This window comes from Dama dama, chromosome 4, assembly GCF_033118175.1.
Source record: "Dama dama isolate Ldn47 chromosome 4, ASM3311817v1, whole genome shotgun sequence".
NCBI lineage: Eukaryota > Metazoa > Chordata > Mammalia > Artiodactyla > Cervidae > Dama > Dama dama.
In genome coordinates, this window is record NC_083684.1 from 71395620 (window position 1) to 71421835 (window position 26216).

A 26216-nucleotide genomic window follows, 5' to 3' on the forward strand; every position below is an offset into this window, starting at 1 on the left:
CAGCACAATTAAATTTTAATAGAAATTGACACCACATAAAAATGTGAATTTTTTTTTTTCCACAGCTGGGTGGCTTGCAGATCTTAGTTCTCTGTCCAGGGATCAAACTCAGGCTCCTGGAGGTGAGAGACCAGATTCCAGACCGCTAGGGAAATCCCCTGAAACTGATTCTGAAACTCCTTTTCAGTAGCACCCTGGCAACCACACATTAACACCATCACATCTCTTTGTCTCATGTGAGGGATTTTGCTGCAGTAGTAGTGAAGATTGCTGAGCAATGAAAGGTGTTTCCATTTGTGTTATCCAGGAACACTGCCTGGGTCCTAAAAAAAAAATCACATGACTGGACTACAGGATTTTCACTCGTTTTCCCCAGTATCTTAAATGTGCAGAAATGGCTCTGAGTTAACAAGGCTTTCCTTGTGGCTCAGCTGGTGAAGATTCTGCCTGCAATGCAGGAGACCTGGGTTCAACCCCTGGGTTGGGAAGATCTTCTGGAGAAGGGAACAACTACCCACTATAGTATTCTAGCCTGGAGAATTCCATGGACTGTATAGTCCATGGGGTTGCAAACAGTTGGACACAACTAAGTGACTTTCACCTTCACAATCTGCAGCTACTATGGGATGCTAAAACCTTTAGTCAGTTTGACACTGACTGGGGCCTCTGGAGGAGAGAAACAGCTCTGTAGCTCTGGACAATTCCTACAAAACCCTGATCATAAACAGCCAAACTCACATTCTTGGATGCAGCTTTAGAAAAGACCCTTTCATACCTGTTTGCTAGTCTCTTACTTCCTTTTAATGCCCTGATGCTTTCTGTATCAAGTATGATTCCCTCCTGATGTTTATAACCTAATACTTAGCAACACCAGCCTGCCCACATTGTGGATATTAAGGCACAACTCTGCTCCACCCACAGAACTTCTTCCCTTGAATTATACTGGGGGAATGATGTGACATCCCATGTGAGAAAAAGAACAATTTATGCTGCTCCAAAAACCACTGGTGGTTCTCACTTGTCCTCACCTCAGGATAACTTCAGGACCCACCTAAAATTCTGACACACAGGTCTCAACATTAGTCCCAAGGAACCCTGCAGTCCACCCCAGAAGGCCTTGGACAACAATGCAAAGTAGACCTAAACTAGAGTGAACACTATTCTCTGTCATGATACTATTCTCAGTGAGGAATACAAAGATTGGAACACACACAAATGCAGTGGCTTTAAAAAGTTTTTATTTATTAAAAGAAAAGAGAATTGCTTAGAAGAAAGCACTTGTCAAGTAGGGTGACTTGAAGCTAGAAACATGTCATAAGCATGACATGACTCAATGCCATCAAAGAAAGTAAACCTCTGTCAGCAACCATCAGAACCCAGAGTGCATGTGCAAGGTCAAAGCTGCTTAGTTCCTTTCCTAGGCAGTTGATAGGATCTAAGAGCATGACACCACCCAAGTGCTCAGGTTACATGTGCTTTCCTTCAGGGAACAGGAGAGCACAAAGGTCTATCTACCCTGATCACACTGAGGGGACTGACGCCCATATGAGGATCTGCCACTTGGTGGAAGAAACTCACAATGACCAGAAATCTGGCAAGGCCGCTGCACAGGTTAGGAAGATCTTAGCTTCTTAGAGACTTCCAATGAATCGGGTACCCACAGGCTATATCCATACTAGGGCTGTGCAGATGGATGGCATTCAACTTCCAGGTGATGATTCCCTTACAGAGCCTGTTCAGTAAGACGTATTCACTAAGGACACAGCTCATTTGCTGGTCTCTTCCTCTGGTTTGAAGGCCTTTCTTGAGTATGAACTTTGCGGTGATAGATGAGGTTAGACCTTCAGCAGAAACTTTCCTACATGCTCTGTATTCTTGGGTCTATCTGTGCCACAGTGGTTTTGGTGCTTGGAGTAGACGTTTGACCAGAAAAAAAAAAAAAAAACCACCAAGTTTCCACAATACTGTACTTGTGAGGCCCTTCTGTGGTGTGAAATTTTCTTTTCAGGTGCTTTGGCTAAAGACTTATCCACATTTGGTGCACTCAGGTGACTTTTCTCCAGTGTAAATTCAGGTGCTTAATGAGACTAGTTCTATCCCTAAAGCATTTCGCACATTCACTACACTTATAAGGTCTTTCTCCAGTGTGAACTCTCTGGTGTTTAGTAAGAACAGACTTTTGGCTAAAACATCTCCCACATTTACTGCACTCAAAAGTCTTTGCTCCACTGTGAATTCTCTGGTGGCCTTGCAGGTGGGCCTTTTGCCTAAAAGACTTCCCACATTCACTACACTCATAAGGCCTTTCCCCACTGTGAATTCTTCTATGCATAAAAAGGCTGGAGAAGTACCTAAAGGCTTTCCCACACTCATTGCACTCATAAGGCCACTCTCCAGTGTGGACTCTCTGGTGTTGCTCAAGCATGCGTTTACAGGTGTAAGTTCTCCCACATTCAGCACATTCATAAGGCCTCTCTCTGGTGTGGACTCGCCGGTGCTGATCAAGTTTGGTTTTAGTACTGAATGTTTTCCCACATTCACTGCACTCATATGGTCTGGCTCCAGTGTGAATTCTCTGGTGCACAACAAGCTGGGAGTGTTGCCTAAAGAATTTTCCACATTCTCTACACTCATAAGGCCTCTCCCCTGTGTGAATTCTTCTATGTATAGCAAGGCTGGAGCTGCATCTAAAGACTTTCCCACACTCACTGCATCCATAGGGCTTCTCTCCGGTGTGGACTCGATGGTGCTGAGCAAGCCTAGACTTCCGGTAGAAGAGTTTCCCACATTCATTGCACTTGAAACGCTTTTCTCCATTGTGAAACTCTGCTACAAACTCCATCATTTGTGGTTTAACCTGGTGCTGGACATGGCCAGAGCTACCAGGGAAATCCTTCCTCGCCTCCTGGCACACAGAAGCCTTCTCCAATGCATGCACTGTGCAGTTTTTCATTAAGGACTTACCCAAATCTCTTCTCATGAGTTTCTCTCCACCATGCTGGTGGGATTTCACATCTGTCCCACACAGTGTCTGGCCAGGGTTTGTTCGCAGGACCTCGGGTACACACAAACCACCTTCTAAGGCCAGGTTACCCATCTCCCAGGGACAGATCTTCTGGCTGGACAGGTCTGTCTTTTTGGTATTTCTCTGTGGCACTTCTACAGAAACATTCTCTGCTGTATGCCAACACCCTGCAATTAAAAAGAAAACCTGTTAGTGAACTTCATGGAGAAAAATGTACAAAGAGGCAACCCCATCACAAATTTGTGTCTGACATAGAAAGAATAAATCCAACAGGAAAAACGAACTGTGGGCAGGACAGGAAAGCCCCGATCTGCTGTACTGGGCCTCTGCAGATCACAGAACAGGGAAGATTCACCAGGCAAACATACAAAGATGGAAAGTAGTGCAAAGAGCCACAGTCAGACAATACACTCCTATAGGAACAGTTTTCACCAGGGCCTTGGCTGCTGGTGACACATGTGTGCTGTGTGGAAAGCTATGTCCAGGCCCAGGATATTCTGATTGTCACTGAATAGCTGGTGTTCAGGACTATTTCAATGCTAGATGCAGGCCTCGTGACACATTAAGCATAGGTGAAAAATGGAAAGCATGAGAGTGAGGATGCTGAGGAATAATGAGGAGTGGAAGAGAGAGAGATATGAGAGATAATCCTGGGTTGGAAGCTAGAGTAGAAATCACAGAAGGAATCTGTCAGGAACTGAGGAGAAACAGAAATGAGATAATCAGTCACTGGTTGTAAATAAATAGCGTAAATAAATATTACTGGACAGTAAATAGCGTTGGGACCAGGGGAGGCTTCAAATTTGCTTTGAACCTAGCCATATCATTTCCTCCCCATGCTGCCAACCAGGACCAGACCCACTTTGGGCCCTTCTTCCTGTCGCTAGAATCATGTCCACTTTGGTCCTATATACCAAAGATTCTCCACCCAACTCCAACTGGACAGTAACATGGGACCTAGAAGATGCAAGTGCTAAGAGAAAGAAAGGACAGGTGAGTGGTCAGTACTGGCCCAGGAGTCCAAAATAATAGTACAAAGAATCTTCTATGATTGTTTCACAGAAACAGCCAAGAGTACCTCCTAAATAGGGACCACGTTGGATCCCAACAATTCCTGGAATAGTGAGCCCCAGGAAATGTCAGCTGGAAGGGAAAAGACTCTGGAGGACAGAGGTGCAGAGGTCTACAGAATCAACTTAGCACGCAATGGTTGAGAGAAATGGAACTCACTGAGCTGATTCAAATCATTTGACCTATAAAAGCTTCACTGAGAAAATTTCAGAATAGCTGGCATTGGGGCTACTTGTAAGCATTAAGAGAGAGGTGCCCACTGTCCAGTTGTTAAGACAAACAGACTTGCCTTTGGAGAAAGGGGAAAGGCAGAAAACTGGCCAGAATGCTAGGACAGGGGTGAGGGCCTTACCCAGGGATGCAACCAGTGCGAAGTTCTCCAGCATAACATCATGGTACAGGAGTCTCTGGGCCTCACCAAGGAGCCTCCATTCCTCTTGGGAAAAGTACACAGCCACATCGTCAAAGGTCACACGGCCCTGGGATGATGGGGACAGTGTGTGCATAAGCAGCCTTTCTCCCTAGGACCCCGTAAGTACCCTAACCCCAGTCCATACTCTGGACCACAAAGTTGGCTTATCTCCTGTCTCCTCATAGACCCTTCTGCACATGGCAACAGAAAATCCTTGTCAATGTAATAGGTTCCCACCACACCCCAACTCTTCACTGGTAGCTCCCCAGCCCTGTTCTGAAGGTTTCCCTACCAGTCCTTGGTCCTGACTTTATCCTCAGTCACAACATGCATATCTAGATACCCCTGGTCCAGCTACACTTCCATATTGCACATTATGTCTTTTCAACAGTTACAATCTTTGTTCATATAACACCCATTTAAAATGGTGTTATATGAACACACCTGCTTGACACATCTTCAGTAAACTCATCTGACATCCTGTCACAAATTTCCCAAGTTCCACTACAAAAGCCAGGTGAGTCACAGGAAGGGAAATATGCACCAGCCTGACTTTGCTATCACTTCATCTCCATTTCTGCTTTCATTCTGCATCAATTTCAAAGCTATTCTCCCAAAGAAACCTGACCTACTATCTGGACTTCCCCTTCCCTTCTCGCTGATGACCACTCCTCTTGTCTGTCTTGTGACAGTACCCCATCTCCTCCTCTGTCCCCTAATGGCATCCTGAAGCCTTCCCAGCACTCTAGATGTACATGTTCAGCCATCCACTTGTCTCCTACACTTGGGAGTCACTGGAACATCTGAGGCTCAATAGGGCTGAAACTCAATTCCTAATACTCTCACTGAAAACCACTGACTTTCCCAAATCAGTTGATGACACTTCCACTCTTCCAGATGCAAATAAAAAGACTTTGGAGGCATGTGACCCCTCCATATTGGAAAATCTGGTCAGCCTCTACTTAAAATCCAAATATTCCTCCTACCTTTACATCCACCACTTTGATCCAGCTATAACCAATGCAAATCTGGAAAATTAAGACAGTCCTTTGATTATCTCTTGTCTTCCTCTCCCCCAAGTGATTGCACACTCTGCAGCCAGAGGCAGCCTCTTAAAACCTAAGTCACATCACTTTTCCTCTCCATTCCAAAAATTCTATTTCCACTATCATTCTCAGAACAGAAACCCATCTTCTCATACTACCAGTCTACCCTAACTCTTGTCCCCTTGCTCTCTGTTCTTACCAGACTTTTAACAGAGACATACAAATTCTAAAACACACCCATCTCAACAGCATGCTCAAGCATCTGTGTGGACTTTCCCATGAACTTAAGACAACGTCTCACATCTCAGTCCAGTGGGTGCCCAAAATGGAAATCTCTTCAAGCTATCTCTGACCTGGACTTGTAAACCTGGGCTGAGGGATTCTGAACAGTCTCCAGGTACCAAGTCCAGGAAGAATAGCAGCAAAACACTTCCAGGACCCCCGACACTCACCAGTGAACAGTCCATAAGTGGTTCCGCTGAACGTGGAAAGAGCAGGGCAATGTAACTTTAATTTCCACCAGCTACATAGACAAAAAAGATGACCATTTAACATTTAAGGCAAAGACAAATACTCAAGGGAAAAGGAAAGTATGTAAAAGATGAAAGAAAATGTTATGGAGTTATGCAATAAAGTCATGTGGATATCTTGAGAAAAGGTTTTCCAAGAGTGGGACAAATAAGTGCAAAGCCTATCAGTCATATCTGATGTGCCTGAGTAGTACCCACGAGTCTAGTGTGACTGGAGCTCAATGATCCAGAAGAATGAGATATTGGGTTGCAGATGAAATGCTTGTGGCAGGTCATATAGGACTATTATAGCTCTGTGTGTGCATGCTCAGTCACTACAGTCGTGTCTGACTCTCTGTGACCCAATGGACTGTAGCCCTCCAGGCTCCTCTGTCCATGGGACTCTCCAGCCAAGAATACTGGAGTCAGTTGCCATGCCCTCCTTAGTGTTAGTCACTTAGTCATGTCTGACTCTTTATGACCCCATAGACTATAACCTACCAGGCTCCTTGGTCCATGGGATTCTCCAGGAAGAATACTGGAGTGGGTTGCCATTTCCTTCTCCAGGGGATCTTCCCAACCCAGGGATCGAACCCACGTCTCCCACATGGCAGGCAGATTCTTTTATCTCCTGAGCCACCAGGGAATCACTTGGGACCTTCCCTATTCAGAGATCAAGCCTGTGTCTCCTAGATTGCAGGTGGATTCTTTATTGCTGAGCCACCACGGAAACCCCTATTATAGCCGTAAGCCAGGTATTAATATATCAAAATTCAGTATATCTGATTCTGACACTTCCATTTGACTGGCTGCTTCTCTTTTCTCCCTTGCCAATAAAACATTTTTCTGTTCTCATAGATTACTACAGTTTGACCTAACTTTGAACAGTTTATGATTCCTTTTCCAATTTTACTTTGGTAATCTTAAAAATTGCTTTTTAAAAAATTGCTATACACTAAGTTCTGATCTAAAATTATTATAACATTATATAATAGAATTCAAGATGTTCAAACAGACTAAAACAGAATTACAAGAAAAAAATGGGACCAGAAAATTAATCTGTGATAAAGGGGTTGTTGCTAGAATCTAAAACTGCTTGGCTTCCAACAGTTTGAGATAACTGGACATCACTGATGACTCTTCAAACCCAAAACAGAGAAAAAAACCTATAGGACCTGACCTTTATTCCACCCTCATTATATAAACATGGAAACATCTTCTTGGGTTCTAAACATCTTGATAGGAATTTCAAGCATTATAACATTCTATCATCACAATGATTAATTTAGTCTCCCTGAAAACAAGTATTTTAACAAGATATGTTAATCATTTTCTCTTCCAGTATCATCAGAGGACGATGACTTAATAGTAAAGTAAGTATTACTAGCAGAGTACGATCACTAAAAAAGCAGAAAAATAAAAAATAAAAAAATAAAAAAGCAGAAAACCTCCAAGTGGCTGTATACTGCAAAACTGTTAACTTTACATAATGCATGAGTGTGTATGAAAATACAACTACAGGATCCATTAATAAGTACAATCATGTCATTCAAAGAACTAAGCTAAAATTAATAACATCTTTGAGCAAAAGATCAAAAAAGTGGAAACGTTCATTTAAATACACACTAACATGTCCTTTATATACAACAGAACACATGGAAGGTATGGCTAGAATAGCAATGATTATAAATACTGAAAGCAGAGAGAGAGAGAGAAAGCCTTCAACAGCAGGATTTATAGACATTTTACTCACTCACTCACTATATAGAATTACAAAAAATGAAAAGTTAGCAAATAGCCATGAAAAAAATGGGAAAAGTCACACCATCTTGTGCAAGTGAAGAAAAACATAAAATACTTATATGATTTCAGTCACAGAAAAGTTTTAAAACTGAGCAAAGGGAAACTCAGTCGTCGAATATTTTCCACACAGCCGGCAAAACTATCAAGAAAGTAAAGAAATGCTCACCTGAAACATCAGACAACGCCTTAACATTTGGGAGACAGGATAATTGTTTTGGCAGAACCTCCACAGGCGGCTTTTGGGTCCTACTTGTATCTCGTTTCTCGACGTGACCAGTGAACGGCTATTAATAACAGCTGCTTTTTCAACTGCAGGTGGAAGATCTCAGCAATTTTTTTTCCCACGCAGATATTTCAAAATTAGAAAAACAGAGGTTTGGGGAAAGAAATACACACACACAGAGGACACTAGTAAGAGAACACAGATAAGAACAAAAATACCGCAGAATGGTTAAGAGTTGGCTGAGGGCCCGGAGAGGGCAGCGTTTACCTCAAGCGGATCTGTCAGCTGGACGTCTCAGCAGAGCCTGAGAGCGATGGGGCCCGGGCACGGCGGCGCCTGTCCCGGACCCAAGTCAGAATCAGGCCGGATGGCGCCACGCAGCCTCAGACCCTCCTCAGAATTGCGGGCACAGCGTCTTTACCTGGGGACCTTTAAGACCCAAACTTCCCCAGCAGCTACCAGATCAGAGTTTAAAAATGTCGCCTCTCTGGACGCCGGAAGACCCGCCCGGACGCCGTCCTCTACAACGGAAGTGCCTCAGTCCTGAGCTTTCAGTTGGCCCAGCGACCCATACGCACCGCGCCTTGCATTCCGGGTAGTGTAGTTAACATCGCTCTAGTGCACTGCAAGGGGCGCTGCTACCCAAGTCAGGGAAAATTCAGCCTCACCCTAAGGCTCCGAATCCTGGCGGGGTTCACCCTTCTTAAAGGGGACGCACCCAGATTTCCTTGGAACACACTACTTAAAGGGGACACACACAGATTTCTGTGGAATGTAGTCTGTGCTGATCAGAGGGAGGAACCCAGATATTGGGACTTCCCTGGTGGCCCAGTGGTAAACAATCTGCCTTGCAATGCAGGGGAAGCTGGGATTGGATCCTTGGTCCCGGAAGATTCCACACGCGGAGGGGCAACCAAGTCCATGGTCAACGAAGTCCACATGCCACTACTAAGACCTGAGGCAGTCAAAATAAAAAAAATGAGAGGAACCCAGATACAGTATCTCAGATGTCTCTCAAACCTAAAGAGCAAATGGGCACATGATACCAGGTTGTCACTCAGACAGAAAGTGCATCTAATAAACTATCTTATTGCTCTACCAATACCTGTATGCTGAAGCTTTAGATTTATGAGTGTCACTGTGTTTGGTCATGGTCACGGAAGCAGAGAGTGAAGACAGAGCCATAGCAAGCAAGACAGAGGAGGGGTGACGGGTAACCAGAAGCAAGCGGGCCACGTGCTGCATCTCTGGATGCCTCAGAAGAAATGTAAACCAAGTGACAACGTCCAATCCAAGACCTGACACATATTTCTTACTTCACATTTTGATGTGTATTCAGTACTTTTCTAGCAGCTAAGACCTACCTATCTGAAAAGTGACTTCCTGCTTGCTATTTTCTCCCCAGACAGTGGCTGCATAGTCTCAGTCCTAGTATATTTCCAAAGCGGGCAACTGAAGCCTGAGATAAAGGATTGGATTACAAGATCCTCTTTCCTGGCTGGGGACAATATAATTTCACCAGCAACTGCAGTAAAAATGCAAGAAGAGTTGAACATATTTGTGAAGTGTTATAACTGCTGAAACCGATCATTATTTTATTACTCAGTTAGTGGTCAAAATCACTTTTCACCATGTGAACGTTTAGATCTCAGCAAGGTCCCTAGACACAATGATTTCTGAGAAGTAAGGGAATGAAGCAGAGCTCACAGTTACCTAGGAAACTTTGCCAACCTGTGATTACAGTTTTGTAACATGTGATCTATTAATTTATTTAAAAAAATTTTAAGTACACCTGGAAGGGCTATGAAAACAGAGCAGACAGCTTTGCCAGAATACTTAAAAACAAAGTATCTATAGCATCATATTTACTCCCTCTTTAAAAAAACAGATATTAACTATCTATCCAATTACAGGTACTAATTTGGCTGCATGGCACACATCAAGGGCCACAGAGTCAGAGACTAAAGCTTTCATGAGGCTATCATTCAAGTTAAAGGCAATGGACAGTAAAAATTAATGACAACATAGTCAATTACATAATACTTTTATTACTGAGCATTAACCAAAATTTCAGAAATGAAGACCTAATTGAACTAAACAAGCATTTATTGAGGGCTTGTTAGGACAGCAGCCCAGGAGACAAGAGATGCAAGAAGCACTTGAATTGTTTGACCTTGAACTGAAAAATGGAGAAAGCTTATAATGGCAAAAAATAAAGGCCAGAGTTGTTTCCATAAGTTGTTTGCCAAGAATTAAAATTGGAGCTGGCAACAATCAACAGTGCTTCTATTTATTTATTGATGGCTTCACGGAGTCTTCGTTGCTATGTGTGGGCTTTCTCCAGTTGTGGAAAGTGGGGGCTATTGCAGTTGCGGTGTGTGGGCTTCTCACTGCAGTGGCTGCTCTTGCAGAGCATGATTTCTAGGGCATGGGCTCAATAGCTATGGCTCATGTGTTTAGTTGCCCTGCAGCATGTGCAATCTTCCTGGAGCAGGGATCAAACCTGTGTCCCCTTCACTGGCAGCCGGATTCTTAACCACTGGACCACCAAGGAAGTCAAGGGTACTTGCAAAGCAAAGATTGGTTTGGGTCTGAAATGGCTGTACAGTTACAAGGGAGAATGTTGAAACTGCAAAGTTGCAGCTAGCAGATATTTTAAACAGTCTAGTGTGTTACTGAACTGAACCTGTTTGCACTCACCTACTTTCTTCTGATTGGTTGGTAGTAAGTTAACAAGGCAATGCTTCAGGAATCTTCATCAGCAACCTTATGGTTCCAGGAAGGCTCAGGTCAATGTGCTTGTGGTCAGCATGTAGTCACCATCCTCAACCTAGGTACAAATTTCTTTCTGTAAAACACCACAAGGACATGCCTTAGATTATTGTTTATATCCCTTTGGGAAGCAGTAGACTTCCTCTGATTGCTTTATCACTGATTTATTGTTCAAGGTCTCATAACTTTTCTTACTTGACTGCTTTTCCTTTTTTCTGGACTCTCTAGAATCTCTGCTTAGGAACTGATTAAGACTGCTCTTTGCAAGCAGGGAATGTCTAGGAAACTGGAGCCTTTCTCTACGAACAACAAATGAGGCTGGGTGGGAGCGGGGTGTCCCTGCTGGTCCAGTGATTAGGACTCCAAGCTTTCACTGCTATGGGCACAGGTTCAATCTCTAGTCAGGGAACCAAGATCCTACAAGTTATGTGGTGTCAGGGAAAAAAAAAAGATAAAAGAAATGAAGGACAAAGGTGGACTTGGGCCAGCCACCAAGTCAGTTCTCATCAAATGGTTTTCAACACGCATATGGCCACTGGTGACTAGTAAGCGCTGTGTTGAACATTGCTGATGGACATAGACATACCTGACTCTCAAAAACAATGCCTCACTTCAAGGACTGTAAGAATATGTACAGACTTCATAACATCTAACATGTAGGTCAAAAGTGAAACACCGTAAAGGGAGCAATGAAAGATCACATGTGACCAGTGAAGGCTGCGCGGGTGTCACTGGAGTGTAGCAACAAAAAGAAAAATGGGGAAAAAACGGTGTGTGTCCAGTGATCAAAGCATCAGTCAATGATGAACACGGGACAGGCACCCAGCTCTGTCATCACAACTTTCCTAGTAACCTCGCAACAACATCATGTACTTTTAAGCATCTCCTGCCATTGATATAGTAATGTCCACACTATCAAGCACCCAGGGTCCTTACTGCTCCACTGATGTGGCACCTGAAAGAGGTCAGTCCTATGTGAAAGAGAAAAAGGAGGGGCCAGCACACATAGCAAGAGATCAAACACAGGGCATCCAGCATTCTAAAATTCTGAGAACTTAAGAACATGAAATTGAGAATGTGGCAGATCCCAATTAGGTACAGGACTCAATAATGTCAACATTTTGGAAAATTTTTTTACAAGGTCATACTTAAGAGATTAAAGGCAATTAATCTACAAGTAATGTTTTGCATCATGACTGCAATGAATATACCTTAAAACAAACACATTTTTAAAAGACTCAAAGTGGCAGGCTGATTAATATCCCTGGAGACAACTGATTCCTCAACCCTGAACCTCCTCGTAGCTGTTACCTTACATGGTCAGAGACTTTGCCAGTGCAATTAGGGATTTTGAGATGAGATTAGCCTAAAGTTCATGTTGGCCTGGGGGGTGTACACACAAGTCTCCTCATAAAAGAAAAGCAGAGGGAGATGTACTCTGCAGAGGAAGGCGATCTGATGACTGAAATGCTGCACTGCTGCTCTTTGAAGATGAAAGAGGTGGTCTTGAGTAAACAAACACAAAGACTGCAGCTCTGGAATTTGGAAAAGGCAAGGATGGCGATTCATCACTAGAGCCTCTAGAGAGACCATGCCCCTACCAACACCTTGACTTCACCCCTGTGAAAGTGACTTAAGACTTCTGACTCCAGAACAATGAAATAATTAAACAGATGCTGTCTGAAACTATCAACTTTGAGCTTATTCATTACAACATCTGTAGGAAAGGAATACAATTTAGTAACATACATTACAGGTTGCTCCTGCCATCCTGAAGCACAGCTTTCCTAGAAAATATTTCATAAACTGAGATGCCATAAAGCAGGAGTATACCCTTCTTTCTCAAAGTTCTGATACACCACTTCAGTTTTATGGAAGAACCTCCATTCATATGGTGTAATGGCTTTTTCATAAAAGTGACTAAAATCCTTGCCAGGTTTCTTTCGATCTTGTGAAAATAAGTACTAACATAAGTCTTTTGAGACAGGACAAGGCTAGGCGTTCTATGTGAAAATGACCCATAATGTGAGAATATGAATGAACAATACCCAAGAAATTATCAATAATGGTGGAAAATTGCAAATTGGTTCACTGGGCATCAAACAGGGCCCTTCCCATTTTTGTTATGCTTGAAAAATATCTATTCCAGAAAGGATTTTCAGGTTTGTATTTTATAGTTAAAAGGGGGACAATTCTCAAATGGCATGAGAAAACTTTTGGCTTGAGAAGTATAAGCATGGGAAAAACTTTATCAAAGCCTGCACTGCTAAAATGTTTTACATCAATTATCCTTAAGGAAACCCTTTCAAAACAGAATTATGTTCCGGAATGCCCAAGACCACCCTCAGATTCCATAGGACTCACGGAACTCATGGAAGCTGTTTAATTGAAGGAAATGGCAACCCACTCCAGTGTTCTTGCCTGGAGAATCCCAGGGATGGGGTCGCACAGAGTCGGACATGACTGAAGTGACTTAGCAGCAGCATGGCTTATTACAGTGAAGGATACAGATAAAAATCAGCAAAGAAAGATGGCACAATAGGACAGAGTCCAAGAGAGATCACGTTGCCAGCTTCCAGTTGCCCCCTACCACTCCACTTCAGTCTGACATCGACATATGACAATGCACATCTAGTATTCCTAACAGGGAACCCCATGCAAGCCTAGGTGTTGTCCAGGTTTTCTGAGTGTCTGTCACACAGACAAGGGGCACCCGTGTGACTGACCTGTTACTCTCTAGCTTCTCCAAATGTCAAACTGGTATCGAGAACCTAAGCCTCTCAATATCCCAGTACAGTATTAACATAAACTGCACAGCCCAGCACAAGAAAGGCCCCAGGTAAACAAAGACACTCTTATTGAGCCAAAAATGTCAAGTGCTTAGAGGTTATCTCCCAGGATCTGAGCAAGTCAGTGCCAGACATTTCTTTGGAATGAAGAGGTTGCACAACTCAGGCGTGTATGTCTTCCTTTACATAGGCCAAGTAAAGATACTCAAAACTCATACCATTCCTATTTTAATGCATTTTAATATTATCTGGGTTCTCAAGGATAAAGTCATCTGATAATGGAAATAAGAGTACAAAGGTGTGCTACTGCACCTGTCTTCCCACGTCCACATCGGGTGACCTTGAAACATGCCCCAAGGATGAACAGAAGCTGACAAACGACAAATTCTTGGGCTTGTAATACAGAACTACAGAAAAGAAAACAGCATGTTAAAACCCTCCTGCTTGTAAGCTGCCTTCACTGATTAAGTTTGCTCTGGGGACCTCCCTCCCCCTCCTTTAGTTGTATATAAGTTTCCCATGGCCAAGGTGCTAACACAAGAGGTGACACCTTAACAAGCCCTAGAGGTGACACCTCTGACATATGGGTCACTATAGTAAAGGAGTCTCAAGTTCTTGGGAACCTGGAGTCAACTCTTTTCCAGTCTGAGCAGGCTACAAATGATCAAAACTACCAACCCCTAAAACTGGGCCTGCCCAGGTGTCTGATGAATTAATTTTGACATCAGATAGCTAAAATTCCATGCTCAGATCATGCAAAGTGCCTCCATTTATGAACATGTATCTGTGAAGAGGCATGTAATGCACACGCCAGTTAACTCACCTTTTCTCTGATCGCTTGTCCCCACACCTAAGAGCAGGCTGCCTCTTTATCCCCTAAATATCACAAGCACCTCACCTCCAAGAAGGTGGTGGTTCTGAAACTTGTCCTTCTGTGTCCTCATGTGGCTGTCTTGTGAAAGAAAATTCCCCCCAGCAAACCTCGGCATCTCAGCATTTAGCTTGCTGCGCCTCTGGTTCAGTAGCAACCACACACAAACAGCATGAAATTGCCCACAGTTGGAGGACTCGTGCCGGGAAATTGGCAAATACAACAAGGAAAGGTCAGTTGCCTTTTTTATTAACTGTCTAGGCCTGAAGTAATAGAAATATGTTAATAATGAGGAGTATACATGGTGAATAATGTTGTCAGTACAAATATTTATGCCACTCAGCAAAGTCAGTCACTGAAAGTCAAGTTCCCACATATTTATCTTATTCTCAGTCACTAATAAGAAAACAGACATTATGTCAAAGAAGATATACACTTGCCAATAAAATACAAAAATGGTCAACATCATGAATCAGTAGGGAAATGAAATCAAATCATAGGGAGATACATCTCCACACTTCTCAAACAGGTATATTTAAAATACTGACCATACCAACCAAGTACTGGTGAGGAATACAGGGGAACTGAATACTGCTGAAGGGAATGCAAATGGGTACAGTTATTCATTTTAGAATATGAAGCTGGATGTTCATATAAAGGATTTTATGTATGATTACAGTAAGCTCATCTGTGACAGGCAAACTAGAAACAAACCACAAAACCCCATTTTTTAAGAGATGAGTGGATTAAGAAATAAAATGAAAATATATCAAATAGCATATTTATCAGGAAAAAATGAGTTATTCACATTGGCAACTTAGATGATTCTCAAAATAACTGTGCATGGGGAAAGAAAATGACAATTACAAAAGTAATCATTTAGACTTCTTCAATGATATTACTGTGCTTAGTCCTGTCCAACTCTGTGCAACCCCATGGACTATAGCCCGTCAGGCTCCTCTCTCAATGGGAACTCTCCAGGCAAGAATACTGGAGTGGGAAAAAAAAAAAAAAGAATACTGGAGTGGATTGCCCTGCCCTCCTCCAGGGGATCTTCCAAACCCAGGGATCAAACCCAGGTCTCCCTAACTGCAGGTGGATTCTTTACCATCTGAGCCACCAGAGAAACCAATGATATTAGAAGTCTGGAAAACACTAATTTAATGAGAGAAAAATCAGTCAACAGTAGTTGCCTGGGATCCTGGGAGACATATGGTAGTGATGGATGTTTGCTATGATGACGGTTCTGTGACTTTACAAGCTGCTAAGTTTGTAATTCAGCTGCAGTTATGCTCAGTGCATGGCAACTGTACATCTCAACCAAATCGGGAAATTGGCTTCACAGAAAAATCTGAATCTCCATTTTGGAAAAGAACTCTGGCAATCACACCTCAAATCTATCACCTCTCCTGGTCTCATGGGAGGAATTGTGTCACAGTAGAAATGAAGACTGCTGAACAATAAAAAGGTGCTTACACTTGAGTTATTTAGGAACTCTGCCTGGGTCCTAAAAATCACATGCCTGGACTACAGGACTCTCACTCTCATTTACCCACTGCTTTCACTGTGCAGCAATGGCCTTAAGATAAACACTTTGCAGACGCTATGCGATGCTAAAACCTTTACATTCTTCAGTCACTGACTGCAGGCTCAAGAGGACGCAACAGAAACAGAAACTCGTCTGTAAGTTCTGAAAATTTCTGCAAAAACCTTATCATCAACAGCCACAGTTATGGGAACATTTATGAAGGCCCTTTTAGAAAAGTTGTATCCCTTCCTGTTGCTAGATTGTCAGTTCCTACCAATCCCCCGTTTCTGAACCAAGTATGGTTCCCCCTGATGTCTGTAGCCTAACACTCAGCAACACCAGCCTGCCACACTATGCACATTATGGCACATGGCTCTGTTCCAGCTGGACCTAGAGAACTTCTTCCATTGAACAGTACTGGGGGGATGATGTGATATCCCACGTGAAAAGAGAACAATTCACGCAGCTCCAAAAATCACTGGTGTTGCTCACAGTCCTCATCTCAAGGTGGCTTCGGGACCCAACAAAAATCCTTTCGGGACCCATCAAAAATCCTAACGTCCAGGTCACAGCATTAGTTCCACAGAGCCCTGGAGTCCATACCAGGAGCCCTTGGACAATGCAAATTAGACCAAAACTATACTGAACATTGTTCTCTGTCATATCATTCCAACTGAGGTATTATACAAAGTCTGAAACACCCATAAAACTTTTTTACTCTTCATCTTGACAGTCCAGTTTAGTTCTTAACAGCAGTCTGAAGGTGAACAAACCCCAAGATGCATGTTGTCTTAAACAATAGTCTTTATTTTTACACAAAGCAGTGCAAAATGAGGCAGTTCCCCAAAGGGTGACTTGGAGCTAGAAAATCCATCTTGAACATGACACGACCCAGTACCACCAGAGTAAACCTCTATGAGCTGCCAGTAGAACCCACACTGGATGCCCAAGATCAAAGCTGCCTAGGCCATATCCTAGGCAGCTGACAGGATCTAAGAGCATGACATCACCCAAGTGCTCAGGCTACACATGCTTCCCTCCAAGGGACAGGAGAGCACAGAGGTCTACCTACCTGATCACACTAAGAGACTGACAACCAGAACGGGAATCTGCCATTTGGTAGAGGGAAGAAACTCACAGTGACATGAAGTCTGGCAAGGCTGCTGCACAGGTAAGGAAGTAGATCTTAGCTCCTTAAAGCTTCCAGAGAACCAAGTATCCACAGGCCCTCTGCACACCAGGGCTGTGCACATGGATGGCATTAGCTTTCAGCTGATGATGCCCTCATAGTGCCTGTTCAGTAAGATGGATTCATTAAGGAGACAGCTCATTGGCTTCTCTTTTCATCTCGTTTGAAGATCTTTCTCCAGTATGAACTTTCTAGTGACCAATGTGGTTATACCTTCAGCTGAACGCTTTCCTGCATTCTCTGCACTCTTGGGTTTATCTGGGCTGTGAAGGTCCAGTGCTCAATCAGAGCTGACCTATGACAGAAAATATTTCCGTATTTGTTGCACTTGTGAGGTCTTTCTGTGGTGTGAACTTTTCAGCTTTTTTTTTTCTCCTTCAGGCGCTATGGCTAAAGAAATTCTCCACATTTGGTGCACTCAGGTGACTTTTCTCCAGTGTAAATTCAGGTGCTTAATGAGAGTAGATTTCTGGCTAAAACATTTCCCACACTCACAGCACTTATAAGGCCTTTCTCCAGTGTGAACTCTCTGGTGTGTAGTAAGAATAGAATTTTGGCTAAAACATTTTCCACATTCACTGCACTCAAAAGTCTTTGCTCCAGTATGAATTCTATGGTGGACTTGAAGGTGGGCTCTTTGCCTAAAGGACTTCCCACATTCATTACACTCATAAGGCCTTTCCCCACTGTGAATTCTTCTATGCATAACAAGGCTGGCCATGTATCTAAATGCTTTCCCACATTCATTGCACTCATGAGGCCACTCTCCAGTGTGGACTAGCTGGTGCTGAATAAGCATGCGTTTACAGGTGTAGGTTCTTCCACATTCTCCACATTCATAAGGCCTCTCTCCAGTGTGGACTCGCCGGTGCTGATCAAGTTTGGTTTTAGTACTGAATGTTTTCCCACATTCACTGCACTCATATGGTCTGGCTCCAGTGTGAATTCTCTGGTGCACAACAAGCTGGGAGTGTTGCCTAAAGAATTTTCCACATTCTCTACACTCATAAGGCCTCTCCCCTGTGTGAATTCTTCTATGTATAGCAAGGCTGGAGCTGCATCTAAAGACTTTCCCACACTCACTGCATTCATAAGGCTTCTCTCCGGTGTGGACTCGATGGTGCTGAGCAAGCCTAGACTTCCGGTAGAAGAGTTTCCCACATTCATTGCACTTGAAACGCTTTTCTCCATTGTGAAACTCTGCTACAAACTCCATCATTTGTGGTTTAACCTGGTGCTGGACATGGCCAGAGCTACCAGAGAAATCCTTCCTCGCCTCCTGGCACACAGAAGCCTTCTCCAATGCATGCACTGTGCAGTTTTTCATTAAGGCCTTACCCAAATCTCTTCTCATGAGTTTCTCTCCACCGTGCTGGTGGGATTTCACATCTGTCCCACACAGTGTCTGGCCAGGGTTTGTTCGCAGGACCTCGGGTACACACAAACCACCTTCTAAGGCCAGGTTACCCATCTCCCAGGGACAGATCTTCTGGCTGGACAGGTCTGTCTTTTTGGTATTTCTCTGTGGCACTTCTACAGAAAAATTCTGCTCAGAAGGTGTCTGTTCATCCTCTGCTGTATGACAACACCCTGAAATCAGAAAAACGAGGGTGAACTTAATGTAGGAAAAGGTTTTTTAAAAAGGCAGATGTGTTGCGCCATATGTGTCTGACATAGAAAGAATAAATCCATGGGACTAGTTCAGGACAAAGGAGCTGTGGGCAGGTAAGGAAAAGCCCCAATCTGTAGAACTGGGTTTCTACACATCACAGAACAGGAAGGACTCACCAGGCAAAAGACACAAGAGGGAGGATATTAAATGGAGGCGCCAGTGGTCCACAACGCACTCCTACAGGAACGGTTTTCACCAGGGCCTTGGCTGCTAGTGACACATGTGTGCTGTGTGGAAAGCTATGTCGAGGCCCACGATATTGTGTCACTGAGTAGCTGGTGTTCAGGACTATTTTAAGGAAAGGTGCAGGTTTTATGACACAGTAAGCATAGGCAAACAGTGGAAAGCTTTAGAGTGAGGATGTTGAGGAACAATGAGGAGTGGAAGCCAGAGAGGTGAGGGATAATCCTGGTTGGAAGCCAGAGTAGAAATCACAGGGGGAATGTGTCAAGAATGGAGGAGAAATAGAAATGAGATAACAAGTCACTGCTCTTAGACCACAAACAGTGTTGGGGCCAGGACATATTCAAAATTTGACTGAATCCAGCCACAACGTCACTGCTCCCTGTGATGCCAATCACCAGGACCAGACCCATTTTGAGCCCTGCTTCCTGTGCCTGAAATCATGTCCACTCTCTCCTATACCCAAGGTTGTCCTCCCAGCTTCAACTGGACAACAACTTGGGACTTAGAAGATCCACGTTCTAAGAGAACAAGACAGGTTAGCGTTAAGTACTGCCCATGGCAAAACAACCAATCTCAAAAGAATTCAAGAAAAAATGCTGGGTCCCAACAATTCCTGAAAGAGTGAGGCCCAAGGAAATGTCAGCAGGAAGGAGGCAGAAGCTGCACAAAGGTACAGGGGTCTAGAGAGTCAACTTGGCAGGGAGAGGCTGAAATGAATGGAAATCACTAAGCTAACTCCAAGGCTTATGATACAGAAAATTCTTTACTGAGAAAACCTCAGCCGCTGGCATTGGGGCCCCCTGTGAAAGGAGGTGGAACACACACTCACTCAGTCTTGGCACCCACAGCACAGAGGGGAGGGAAGCAGTAATAAAGAGGTGCCCACCGGCTAGCTGTGAACAGAACAGACTTGCTCTTAGAGAAAAGGGGAAAGGCAGAGACCTGTCCAGGATGCTGGGATAGGGGTGAGGGCCTTACCCAAAGACACAACCAGTGCAAAGGTCTCCAGCATGACATCGCGGTACAGGAATTTCTGGGCCTCACCAAGGAGTCTCCATTCCTCTTGGGAAAAGTACACAGCCACATCCTCAAAGGTCACAGGGCTCTATGATGATGGGAACAGATGTGTGCATGAGCAGCCTCTTTCCCCAGGACCCCATGAACACCTCCAACCCTAATCCACATTCACTCTGGTGTCATCATCCTCCCTGGCTCCCTAATTTAGAGGGCAGTGGTACCCAAAACTCTTCATGATTGAGCACTAGCTCTGAATCCCAGCAACAACACGCAGGTCTACAGACAGATGCCTTCTTGGCTGTGGGCCTGGCATGCAGGGCCCCTTTCCTCTCCTGTAAGACAACAGCCTGACAGTCCCCAGGGTGATCCACTCCAGACACCAGCAACTTGAACCCACCCTTCTCAAAGTACTACTACAGAGCCCTCAGTCAATCAGTTCACACACCTTCCCCACATGCATATCATATCACTCAGTGGACGTTCTCAGACATCTGACCCCCATCATCACCACCTGGACCACAAAGTTGGCTTTCTCACCAGGCCTTGATCCTGACTTTATCTCAGTCACAAGACACATAATCTAAATACCTCTGGTCAGATTCCACTTCCATACTGCACATTATGTCTCTTTAACAGTTACAATCTTTGTTCATATAACACCCATTCAAAATCCACACCCCCTTGACACAGCCTACAGAAACTGTGACATTCTGTCACAAGCTTCCCAAGTTCCACCACGAAAGCCTAGTGAGTCAGAGGAGAAGAAATAAGCACCAGCATGACTTTGCTATCAATTTATCCCATTTCTGCTTTTCTTCTGCATCAGTATCATAGCTTTTCCCCAGAGAAACCTGACCTACCAACTGGCCTTCCCCTTCCCCCTACCTCCTTGCTGATGACACTCCTCTTCCTTGTCTGTCTGTGTCTCCTCTGTCCCCTAATAGCATCGGAAAGCCTCCCCATTACTCTAGATCTACATGGTCAGCCGTCCACTTGTCTCCTACACTTGGGAGCCACTGCAGTATCTGAGGCTTAACAGGGCCGAAACTCAATTCCTAATATTCTCACTGAAAAGTCCTCTTACCAGACTTCCCCAAATCAGTTGATGGCACTTCCACCTTTCCAGATGCAAAAGGAAAAAACTTTGGAGGCATGTGACTCCTCCACATTGGAAAATCTGATCAGCCTTTACTTTAAAAAAAAAAGTAGAAATCAAGTGTTTCTTATATCTCCACATCCACCACTTTGGTGCAGCTAGAGCCATGCACATCTGGAAAATTAAGATAGCTTCTGTATTTCTTTGTCTTCCTCTCCACCAGGCTGTTGTGCATTCTGCACCCAGAGGCAGCCTCTTAAAACTTAAAGTCACATCAGTTTTCTTTTCTATTATAAAAATCCCATTTCTGCCATCATTCTCAGAACAGAAACCCATCTTATCAGGCTACCAGTCTAGCCCAGACTCTGGTTCCCTTGTTCTCTGTTCCTGCTGCATAAACAGAGACCCAACAGTCCTAAAATACACTCATCTCAATTGCATCCCCAGGCATTTGGACATACTAACCCCTATACCTACAATCTTTCACATTTCAGTCCCCTGGTTGCCAAATTTGGAATCTTTCCATATACCCTCTGGCCTGGACTTGGAATTCTGCACTCAGAGTTTCTCCAGGGTGTCCACACACCAAGTTCACAAAGAGCAGCAGCGAAACCTTTCAGCACACCAACACTCACCAGTGAAGAGTCCATACGTGGTTCTGCTGAACATGGAACCTGTAGGAAGAGGAGGGCCACGTAACTTTAATTCCCATCAGCAACACAGACAAGGAAGATTAATGAGATAACTATTTAGTATTTCAGGTGAAGACAAATCACTCAACAGAAAACTAAAGCATAGAGAGGGCAGAAAATGTTATGGAGTTGTGCCATAAGGTCATATGTCTGACTTCAGAAAAGGTTTTCTAGAAGTGGAACTAATAAGTGCAAAGCCTATCAGATTCATGTCTGATGTGTCTGAGTAGCTCCATGAGGCTAGTGCGACTGGAGCCCAATGATCCAAAGAATAAGGTATCTGGTTAGATAGGAGATGCTTGTGGCAGGTCATATAGGGCTATTATAGCCCCAAGCCATGCATATAAAAATTAAGCAGAGCTCTTTCTGACATTGCCATTTGATTCCATTCTTCCATTTCTCCCTTGCCAATAATAACTTTTTCCTCTCATAGCTTGTAGTTGGACCCAACATTTGGACAGGAGTCCCTATACTCCTTTTCCAATTATACTTTGGTTATATTAAAAAATTGTTTTTTAAAAAACTTATACTTTAACCATATTCTTTAATATATCCAGTTTTTTTCCCATAAATGTTCAAACAGATTATCTTTAACTTCCTACAAGCTTTTTTCTCCTGTTGTAGAGAATGGAAACACCACTGACTAACTTCACTTTGAAAATGAATCTCAGAATTCTATGGTTGCCCAGAGGTTAGAATGTTATACTTTCACTGCAGTGGACCCGGGTTCTATACCTGGTTGGGGAACCTAGATTCCATAAGCCAAGCAGTGCAACCCAAAAAAATAAAAAAAGAGAGAATTACAAGAAGAAAATGGCACCAGAAAATTAATCTGTGAGAAAGGGGTTATTGGTAGAATCAGAGTAAAAGTGCTTGGCTTCCAACAGTTTGAGACAACTGCATCACTGATGACTCTTTAAACTTAAGACAAAGGAAAGAACCTATATGACCTGATCACTATTCAATCCTCTTTAAATAAACATGAAAATACCTTCTTGGGTTCTAAGTATCTTGGTAAGGATTCCCAGCATTATAAGTTTTTATTGTTACAATGATTCATTTAATGCCCCCTTTAAAACAAGTGTTTTAACAAGATAACTTAATCATCTTCTTCCAATACTACCAGAGGAGCATCACATAACGGTGAAATAAATATTAACAGAGTATAATCACTGAAACAGAAGAAAAACTCTTAAATGTCTGTATACTATAGAATTGTTAAGTAGGCATAATGCAAAAAAAGAGTGTGAAAACACAACTACAGGATGCATTAAAAATAAGTATAATCATCTCATTCAAAGAACTAAATTAAAATTAGTAACATGGAGCAAAATAAGATCAAAAGGTGGAAATATTCATTTAAATACAATAATAATTTTAACATATATGCTAGACAGATATGTCCTTTACACACAACAGAAGGCAAAGAAGTTATGGCCAGAATAGCAATGGTTATAAATACAGAAAGCTGACAAAAAAAGCCTTCAACAGCTGATTTTATAAAGACATCTTACTCATATAATGTATGTGCTCAGTCACTCAGTCCTGTCTGATTCTTTGTGACACCATGGACTGTAACCCGCCAGGCTCCTCTGTCCACAGGATTCTCCAGGCAAGAATACTGGAATAGGGTGCCAAGGGACCTTCCACATCCAGAGATTGAACCTGCTTCTCTTGTGTCTTCTGAACTGGCAGGTGGATTCTTTACAACTAGCGCAAGCCCAGAAACCCCATAGACTGTACACTCACTATATAATACTGCAAAACAAAAGAAAAGAAAATTAGCTGATAGACATGAAAAAATGGGTGAAGTCACACCATCTTCTCCAAATGAAAACAAAAACACTTAATACTTACATGATTTCAGTTGTAAAAGTTTTAAAACAACTGAGCAAAGGGAAATTACGGTCGTCGAATATTTCCCACACAGTTGGCAAAACTATGCATGTGTGCTAAGTCGCTTCAGTAGTGTCCGACTCTTTGCGACCTTATGGACTGTAGCCCGCCAGGCTCCTCCGTCCATGGGATTCTCCAGGCAAGAATACTGGAGTGGGTTGCCATTTCCTCCTCCAGGGGATCTTCCTGACCCAGAGATGGAACCCACGTCACTTATGTCTGCTGCATTGGCAGGTAGGTTCTACCACTAGGACATTTGAGAAGCAAAACAATCAAGAAAAAAAAAAAATGCTCACCTGAAACAAAAGACAACATCTTAACATTTGGGAGACGGGATAATAGTTTTGGAAGGACCTCCACAGGCGGCTTTTGGGTCCTACTTGTACCTCATTTCTTGATTTGAGCGTTGAAAGGCTATTTATAACAACTGGTTTTTCAACTTCACGTAGAAGGTTAGAAGCATTTATTTTCCCCCAAGCAGGTCATATTTCAACATTAGAAAAACCGAGGTTTTGGGAAAGAAAAACACACACAGGACACTTGAAAGAGAACACAGATAAGAACAAAAACACCGCAGAATGACAAGAGTTGGCTGAGGGCTCGGAGGGCGCAGCGTTTACCTGAAGCGGATCTGTCAGCACGGCCGTCACAGCGGAGTCTGAGGGAGAAGGTGGGACCCGGGCACCGCGGCGCCTGTCTCGGCCCCAAGTCAAAGTCAGGCCGGATGGCACCGCGCAGAGCCTCAGACCCTCCTGAGAGCAGCGGGCACAGCGCCTTCCTGCCTTCCCTTACCTCAGGCCGGCCAAGTTCCGAAGTGGCACATACGAAATCAGGAGGGCGTTTAAAAATGTCGCCCGCGGTACCGGCCGGAAGATCCACCCAGACGCCGCCTTATAGAACGGAAGTGGCTCAGTCCTGCGTTTTCATTGGCCCAGTGACCCATACGGGCTGCGCTTTGCTTTCAGGGAAATGTAGTTAACACCGCTGTCTGCCATGGTTAGGGTCGGAGCTCCAGACTTCCAGGAAAATTCCGCCTGACCCCGGTGGGTGGCTGGGAAGCGGTTTTCCAAGGCTCCGAGTTACTGGCGGGGTTCACGCTTCTTAAAGGGGACGCACCCAGATATCCGTGGAACCACTCTTCTCAAAGACAGAAAAAGGAGGTGTTAGCACGCGTAGGGAGTCGTGCCACACAGGGCATCACGCATTCTAAAATTTTAACTTGTCAGCGTGAAATTGAGAATGTGGTAGAGGTAGAGGACTTAGTAACGTCAATATTTTGGAAAAATTATGAGGTCATACATACTTAGAGGTCAAAGACATTTATGATACACACCTACAAGTAATATTTTGCATTATGATTGCAATTGAATATACCTTAAAACAGACACATTTTGAAGGACTTAGACTCAAAGTGGCAGGCTGATGAATATTCCCTGAAGACAACTGGGTCCTCATCTTTGGAACTCATAAATGTTACCTTATATGGTCAGAGACTTTGCCAACTTGATTAGGGATTTGTTTGTATGTTTGTCCGGAGGTGTACTCCAAAGCCTCCTCATAAAAGATAGGTAGAGGAAGGAAATTTGATGACTGAAATGCTGCAGTGCTGATCTTTGAAGAAGGAAGTGGTCTTCAGCCTTCAAACACAAGGAATGCAGCTCTAGACTTTGGAAAAAGCAAAGACAACAACACATTCCTAGAGCCTCCAGAGAGACCAGGCCCCTAGTCACACTTTGACTTTATCCCTGTGAAAGTGACTTAGACTTCTGACGTCCAGAATAGTAAAATAATTCATAATGTTTCGTCTGAAACCATTAACTTTGTGGTTATTCATTATAGCAGCCATAGAAAATGAATATGGTTTAGTGACTTGAGCTTAATTACAGATTGCTCCTGCTCTCCCAATGAACAGTTTTCCTAGGAAATATTTCATAAACTGAGATGTCATAAAGCATAAGTATTCCCTTCTTTCTCAAAATTCTGATACACCACTTCGGTTTTCTCAGTGGACAGCCATTAATATGGTGTTATGGCTTTTTTCATAAAAATGATTAAAACACTTCGGAAGTTTCTTTGGATTTCATGAAAACAAGTAATAAGATGTCTTTTATAAAACCCAAGTGATGTAATCTGAACTTTTGCAAAGCAGGAGATTCCTGTATTTGATCAAATTATGGAAATTATGAGAAAGTGTCAATGTCTGGAAATACACTTTGAATTATTTAAAAGTTATATAAGGCAGGGTGGGGCTAAGTGTCCTATGTAAAAATGAGTAAATATTTTTTATGTATGTCAAGTATGTTAATTATTAGGAGTATAAGTGGTGAATAATGTTATGAGAACCTAGCCAAGTCATTCACTGAAGAAAACTGAAGTTCCAACACACTTATTGTCTTCTCAGATACTAGTAAAACACACT

General features: G+C 43.3%; 2 protein-coding genes across 2 annotated transcripts; both read right to left on the reverse strand.

The window, feature by feature from the left end:
• Positions 1 to 1221: 1221 nt before the first annotated feature.
• On the reverse strand, positions 1222 to 16746 carry LOC133054966 (zinc finger protein 501-like). Its single transcript, XM_061140410.1, is given in 7 exon segments — positions 1222 to 2071; positions 2073 to 3192; positions 4449 to 4575; positions 6007 to 6077; positions 8033 to 9044; positions 10790 to 10937; positions 13963 to 16746. Coding segments are annotated over 4 exon segments (1308 nt in total). The 5' UTR covers positions 6022 to 6077; positions 8033 to 9044; positions 10790 to 10937; positions 13963 to 16746; the 3' UTR covers positions 1222 to 2025.
• Positions 16747 to 16835: 89 nt separating this feature from the next.
• Positions 16836 to 24658, reverse strand: LOC133054965 (zinc finger protein OZF-like). The gene is made up of 5 exons (XM_061140409.1): positions 24418 to 24658; positions 23416 to 23659; positions 21845 to 21883; positions 20075 to 20201; positions 16836 to 18828 (listed from the first exon to the last, which is right to left on the reverse strand). The coding sequence occupies exons 3-5, from the start codon at positions 21857 to 21859 to the stop codon at positions 17657 to 17659; spliced, it is 1314 nt and encodes a 437-aa protein (XP_060996392.1). The 5' UTR covers positions 21860 to 21883; positions 23416 to 23659; positions 24418 to 24658; the 3' UTR covers positions 16836 to 17656.
• Between the last annotated feature and the right edge of the window lie 1558 nt (positions 24659 to 26216).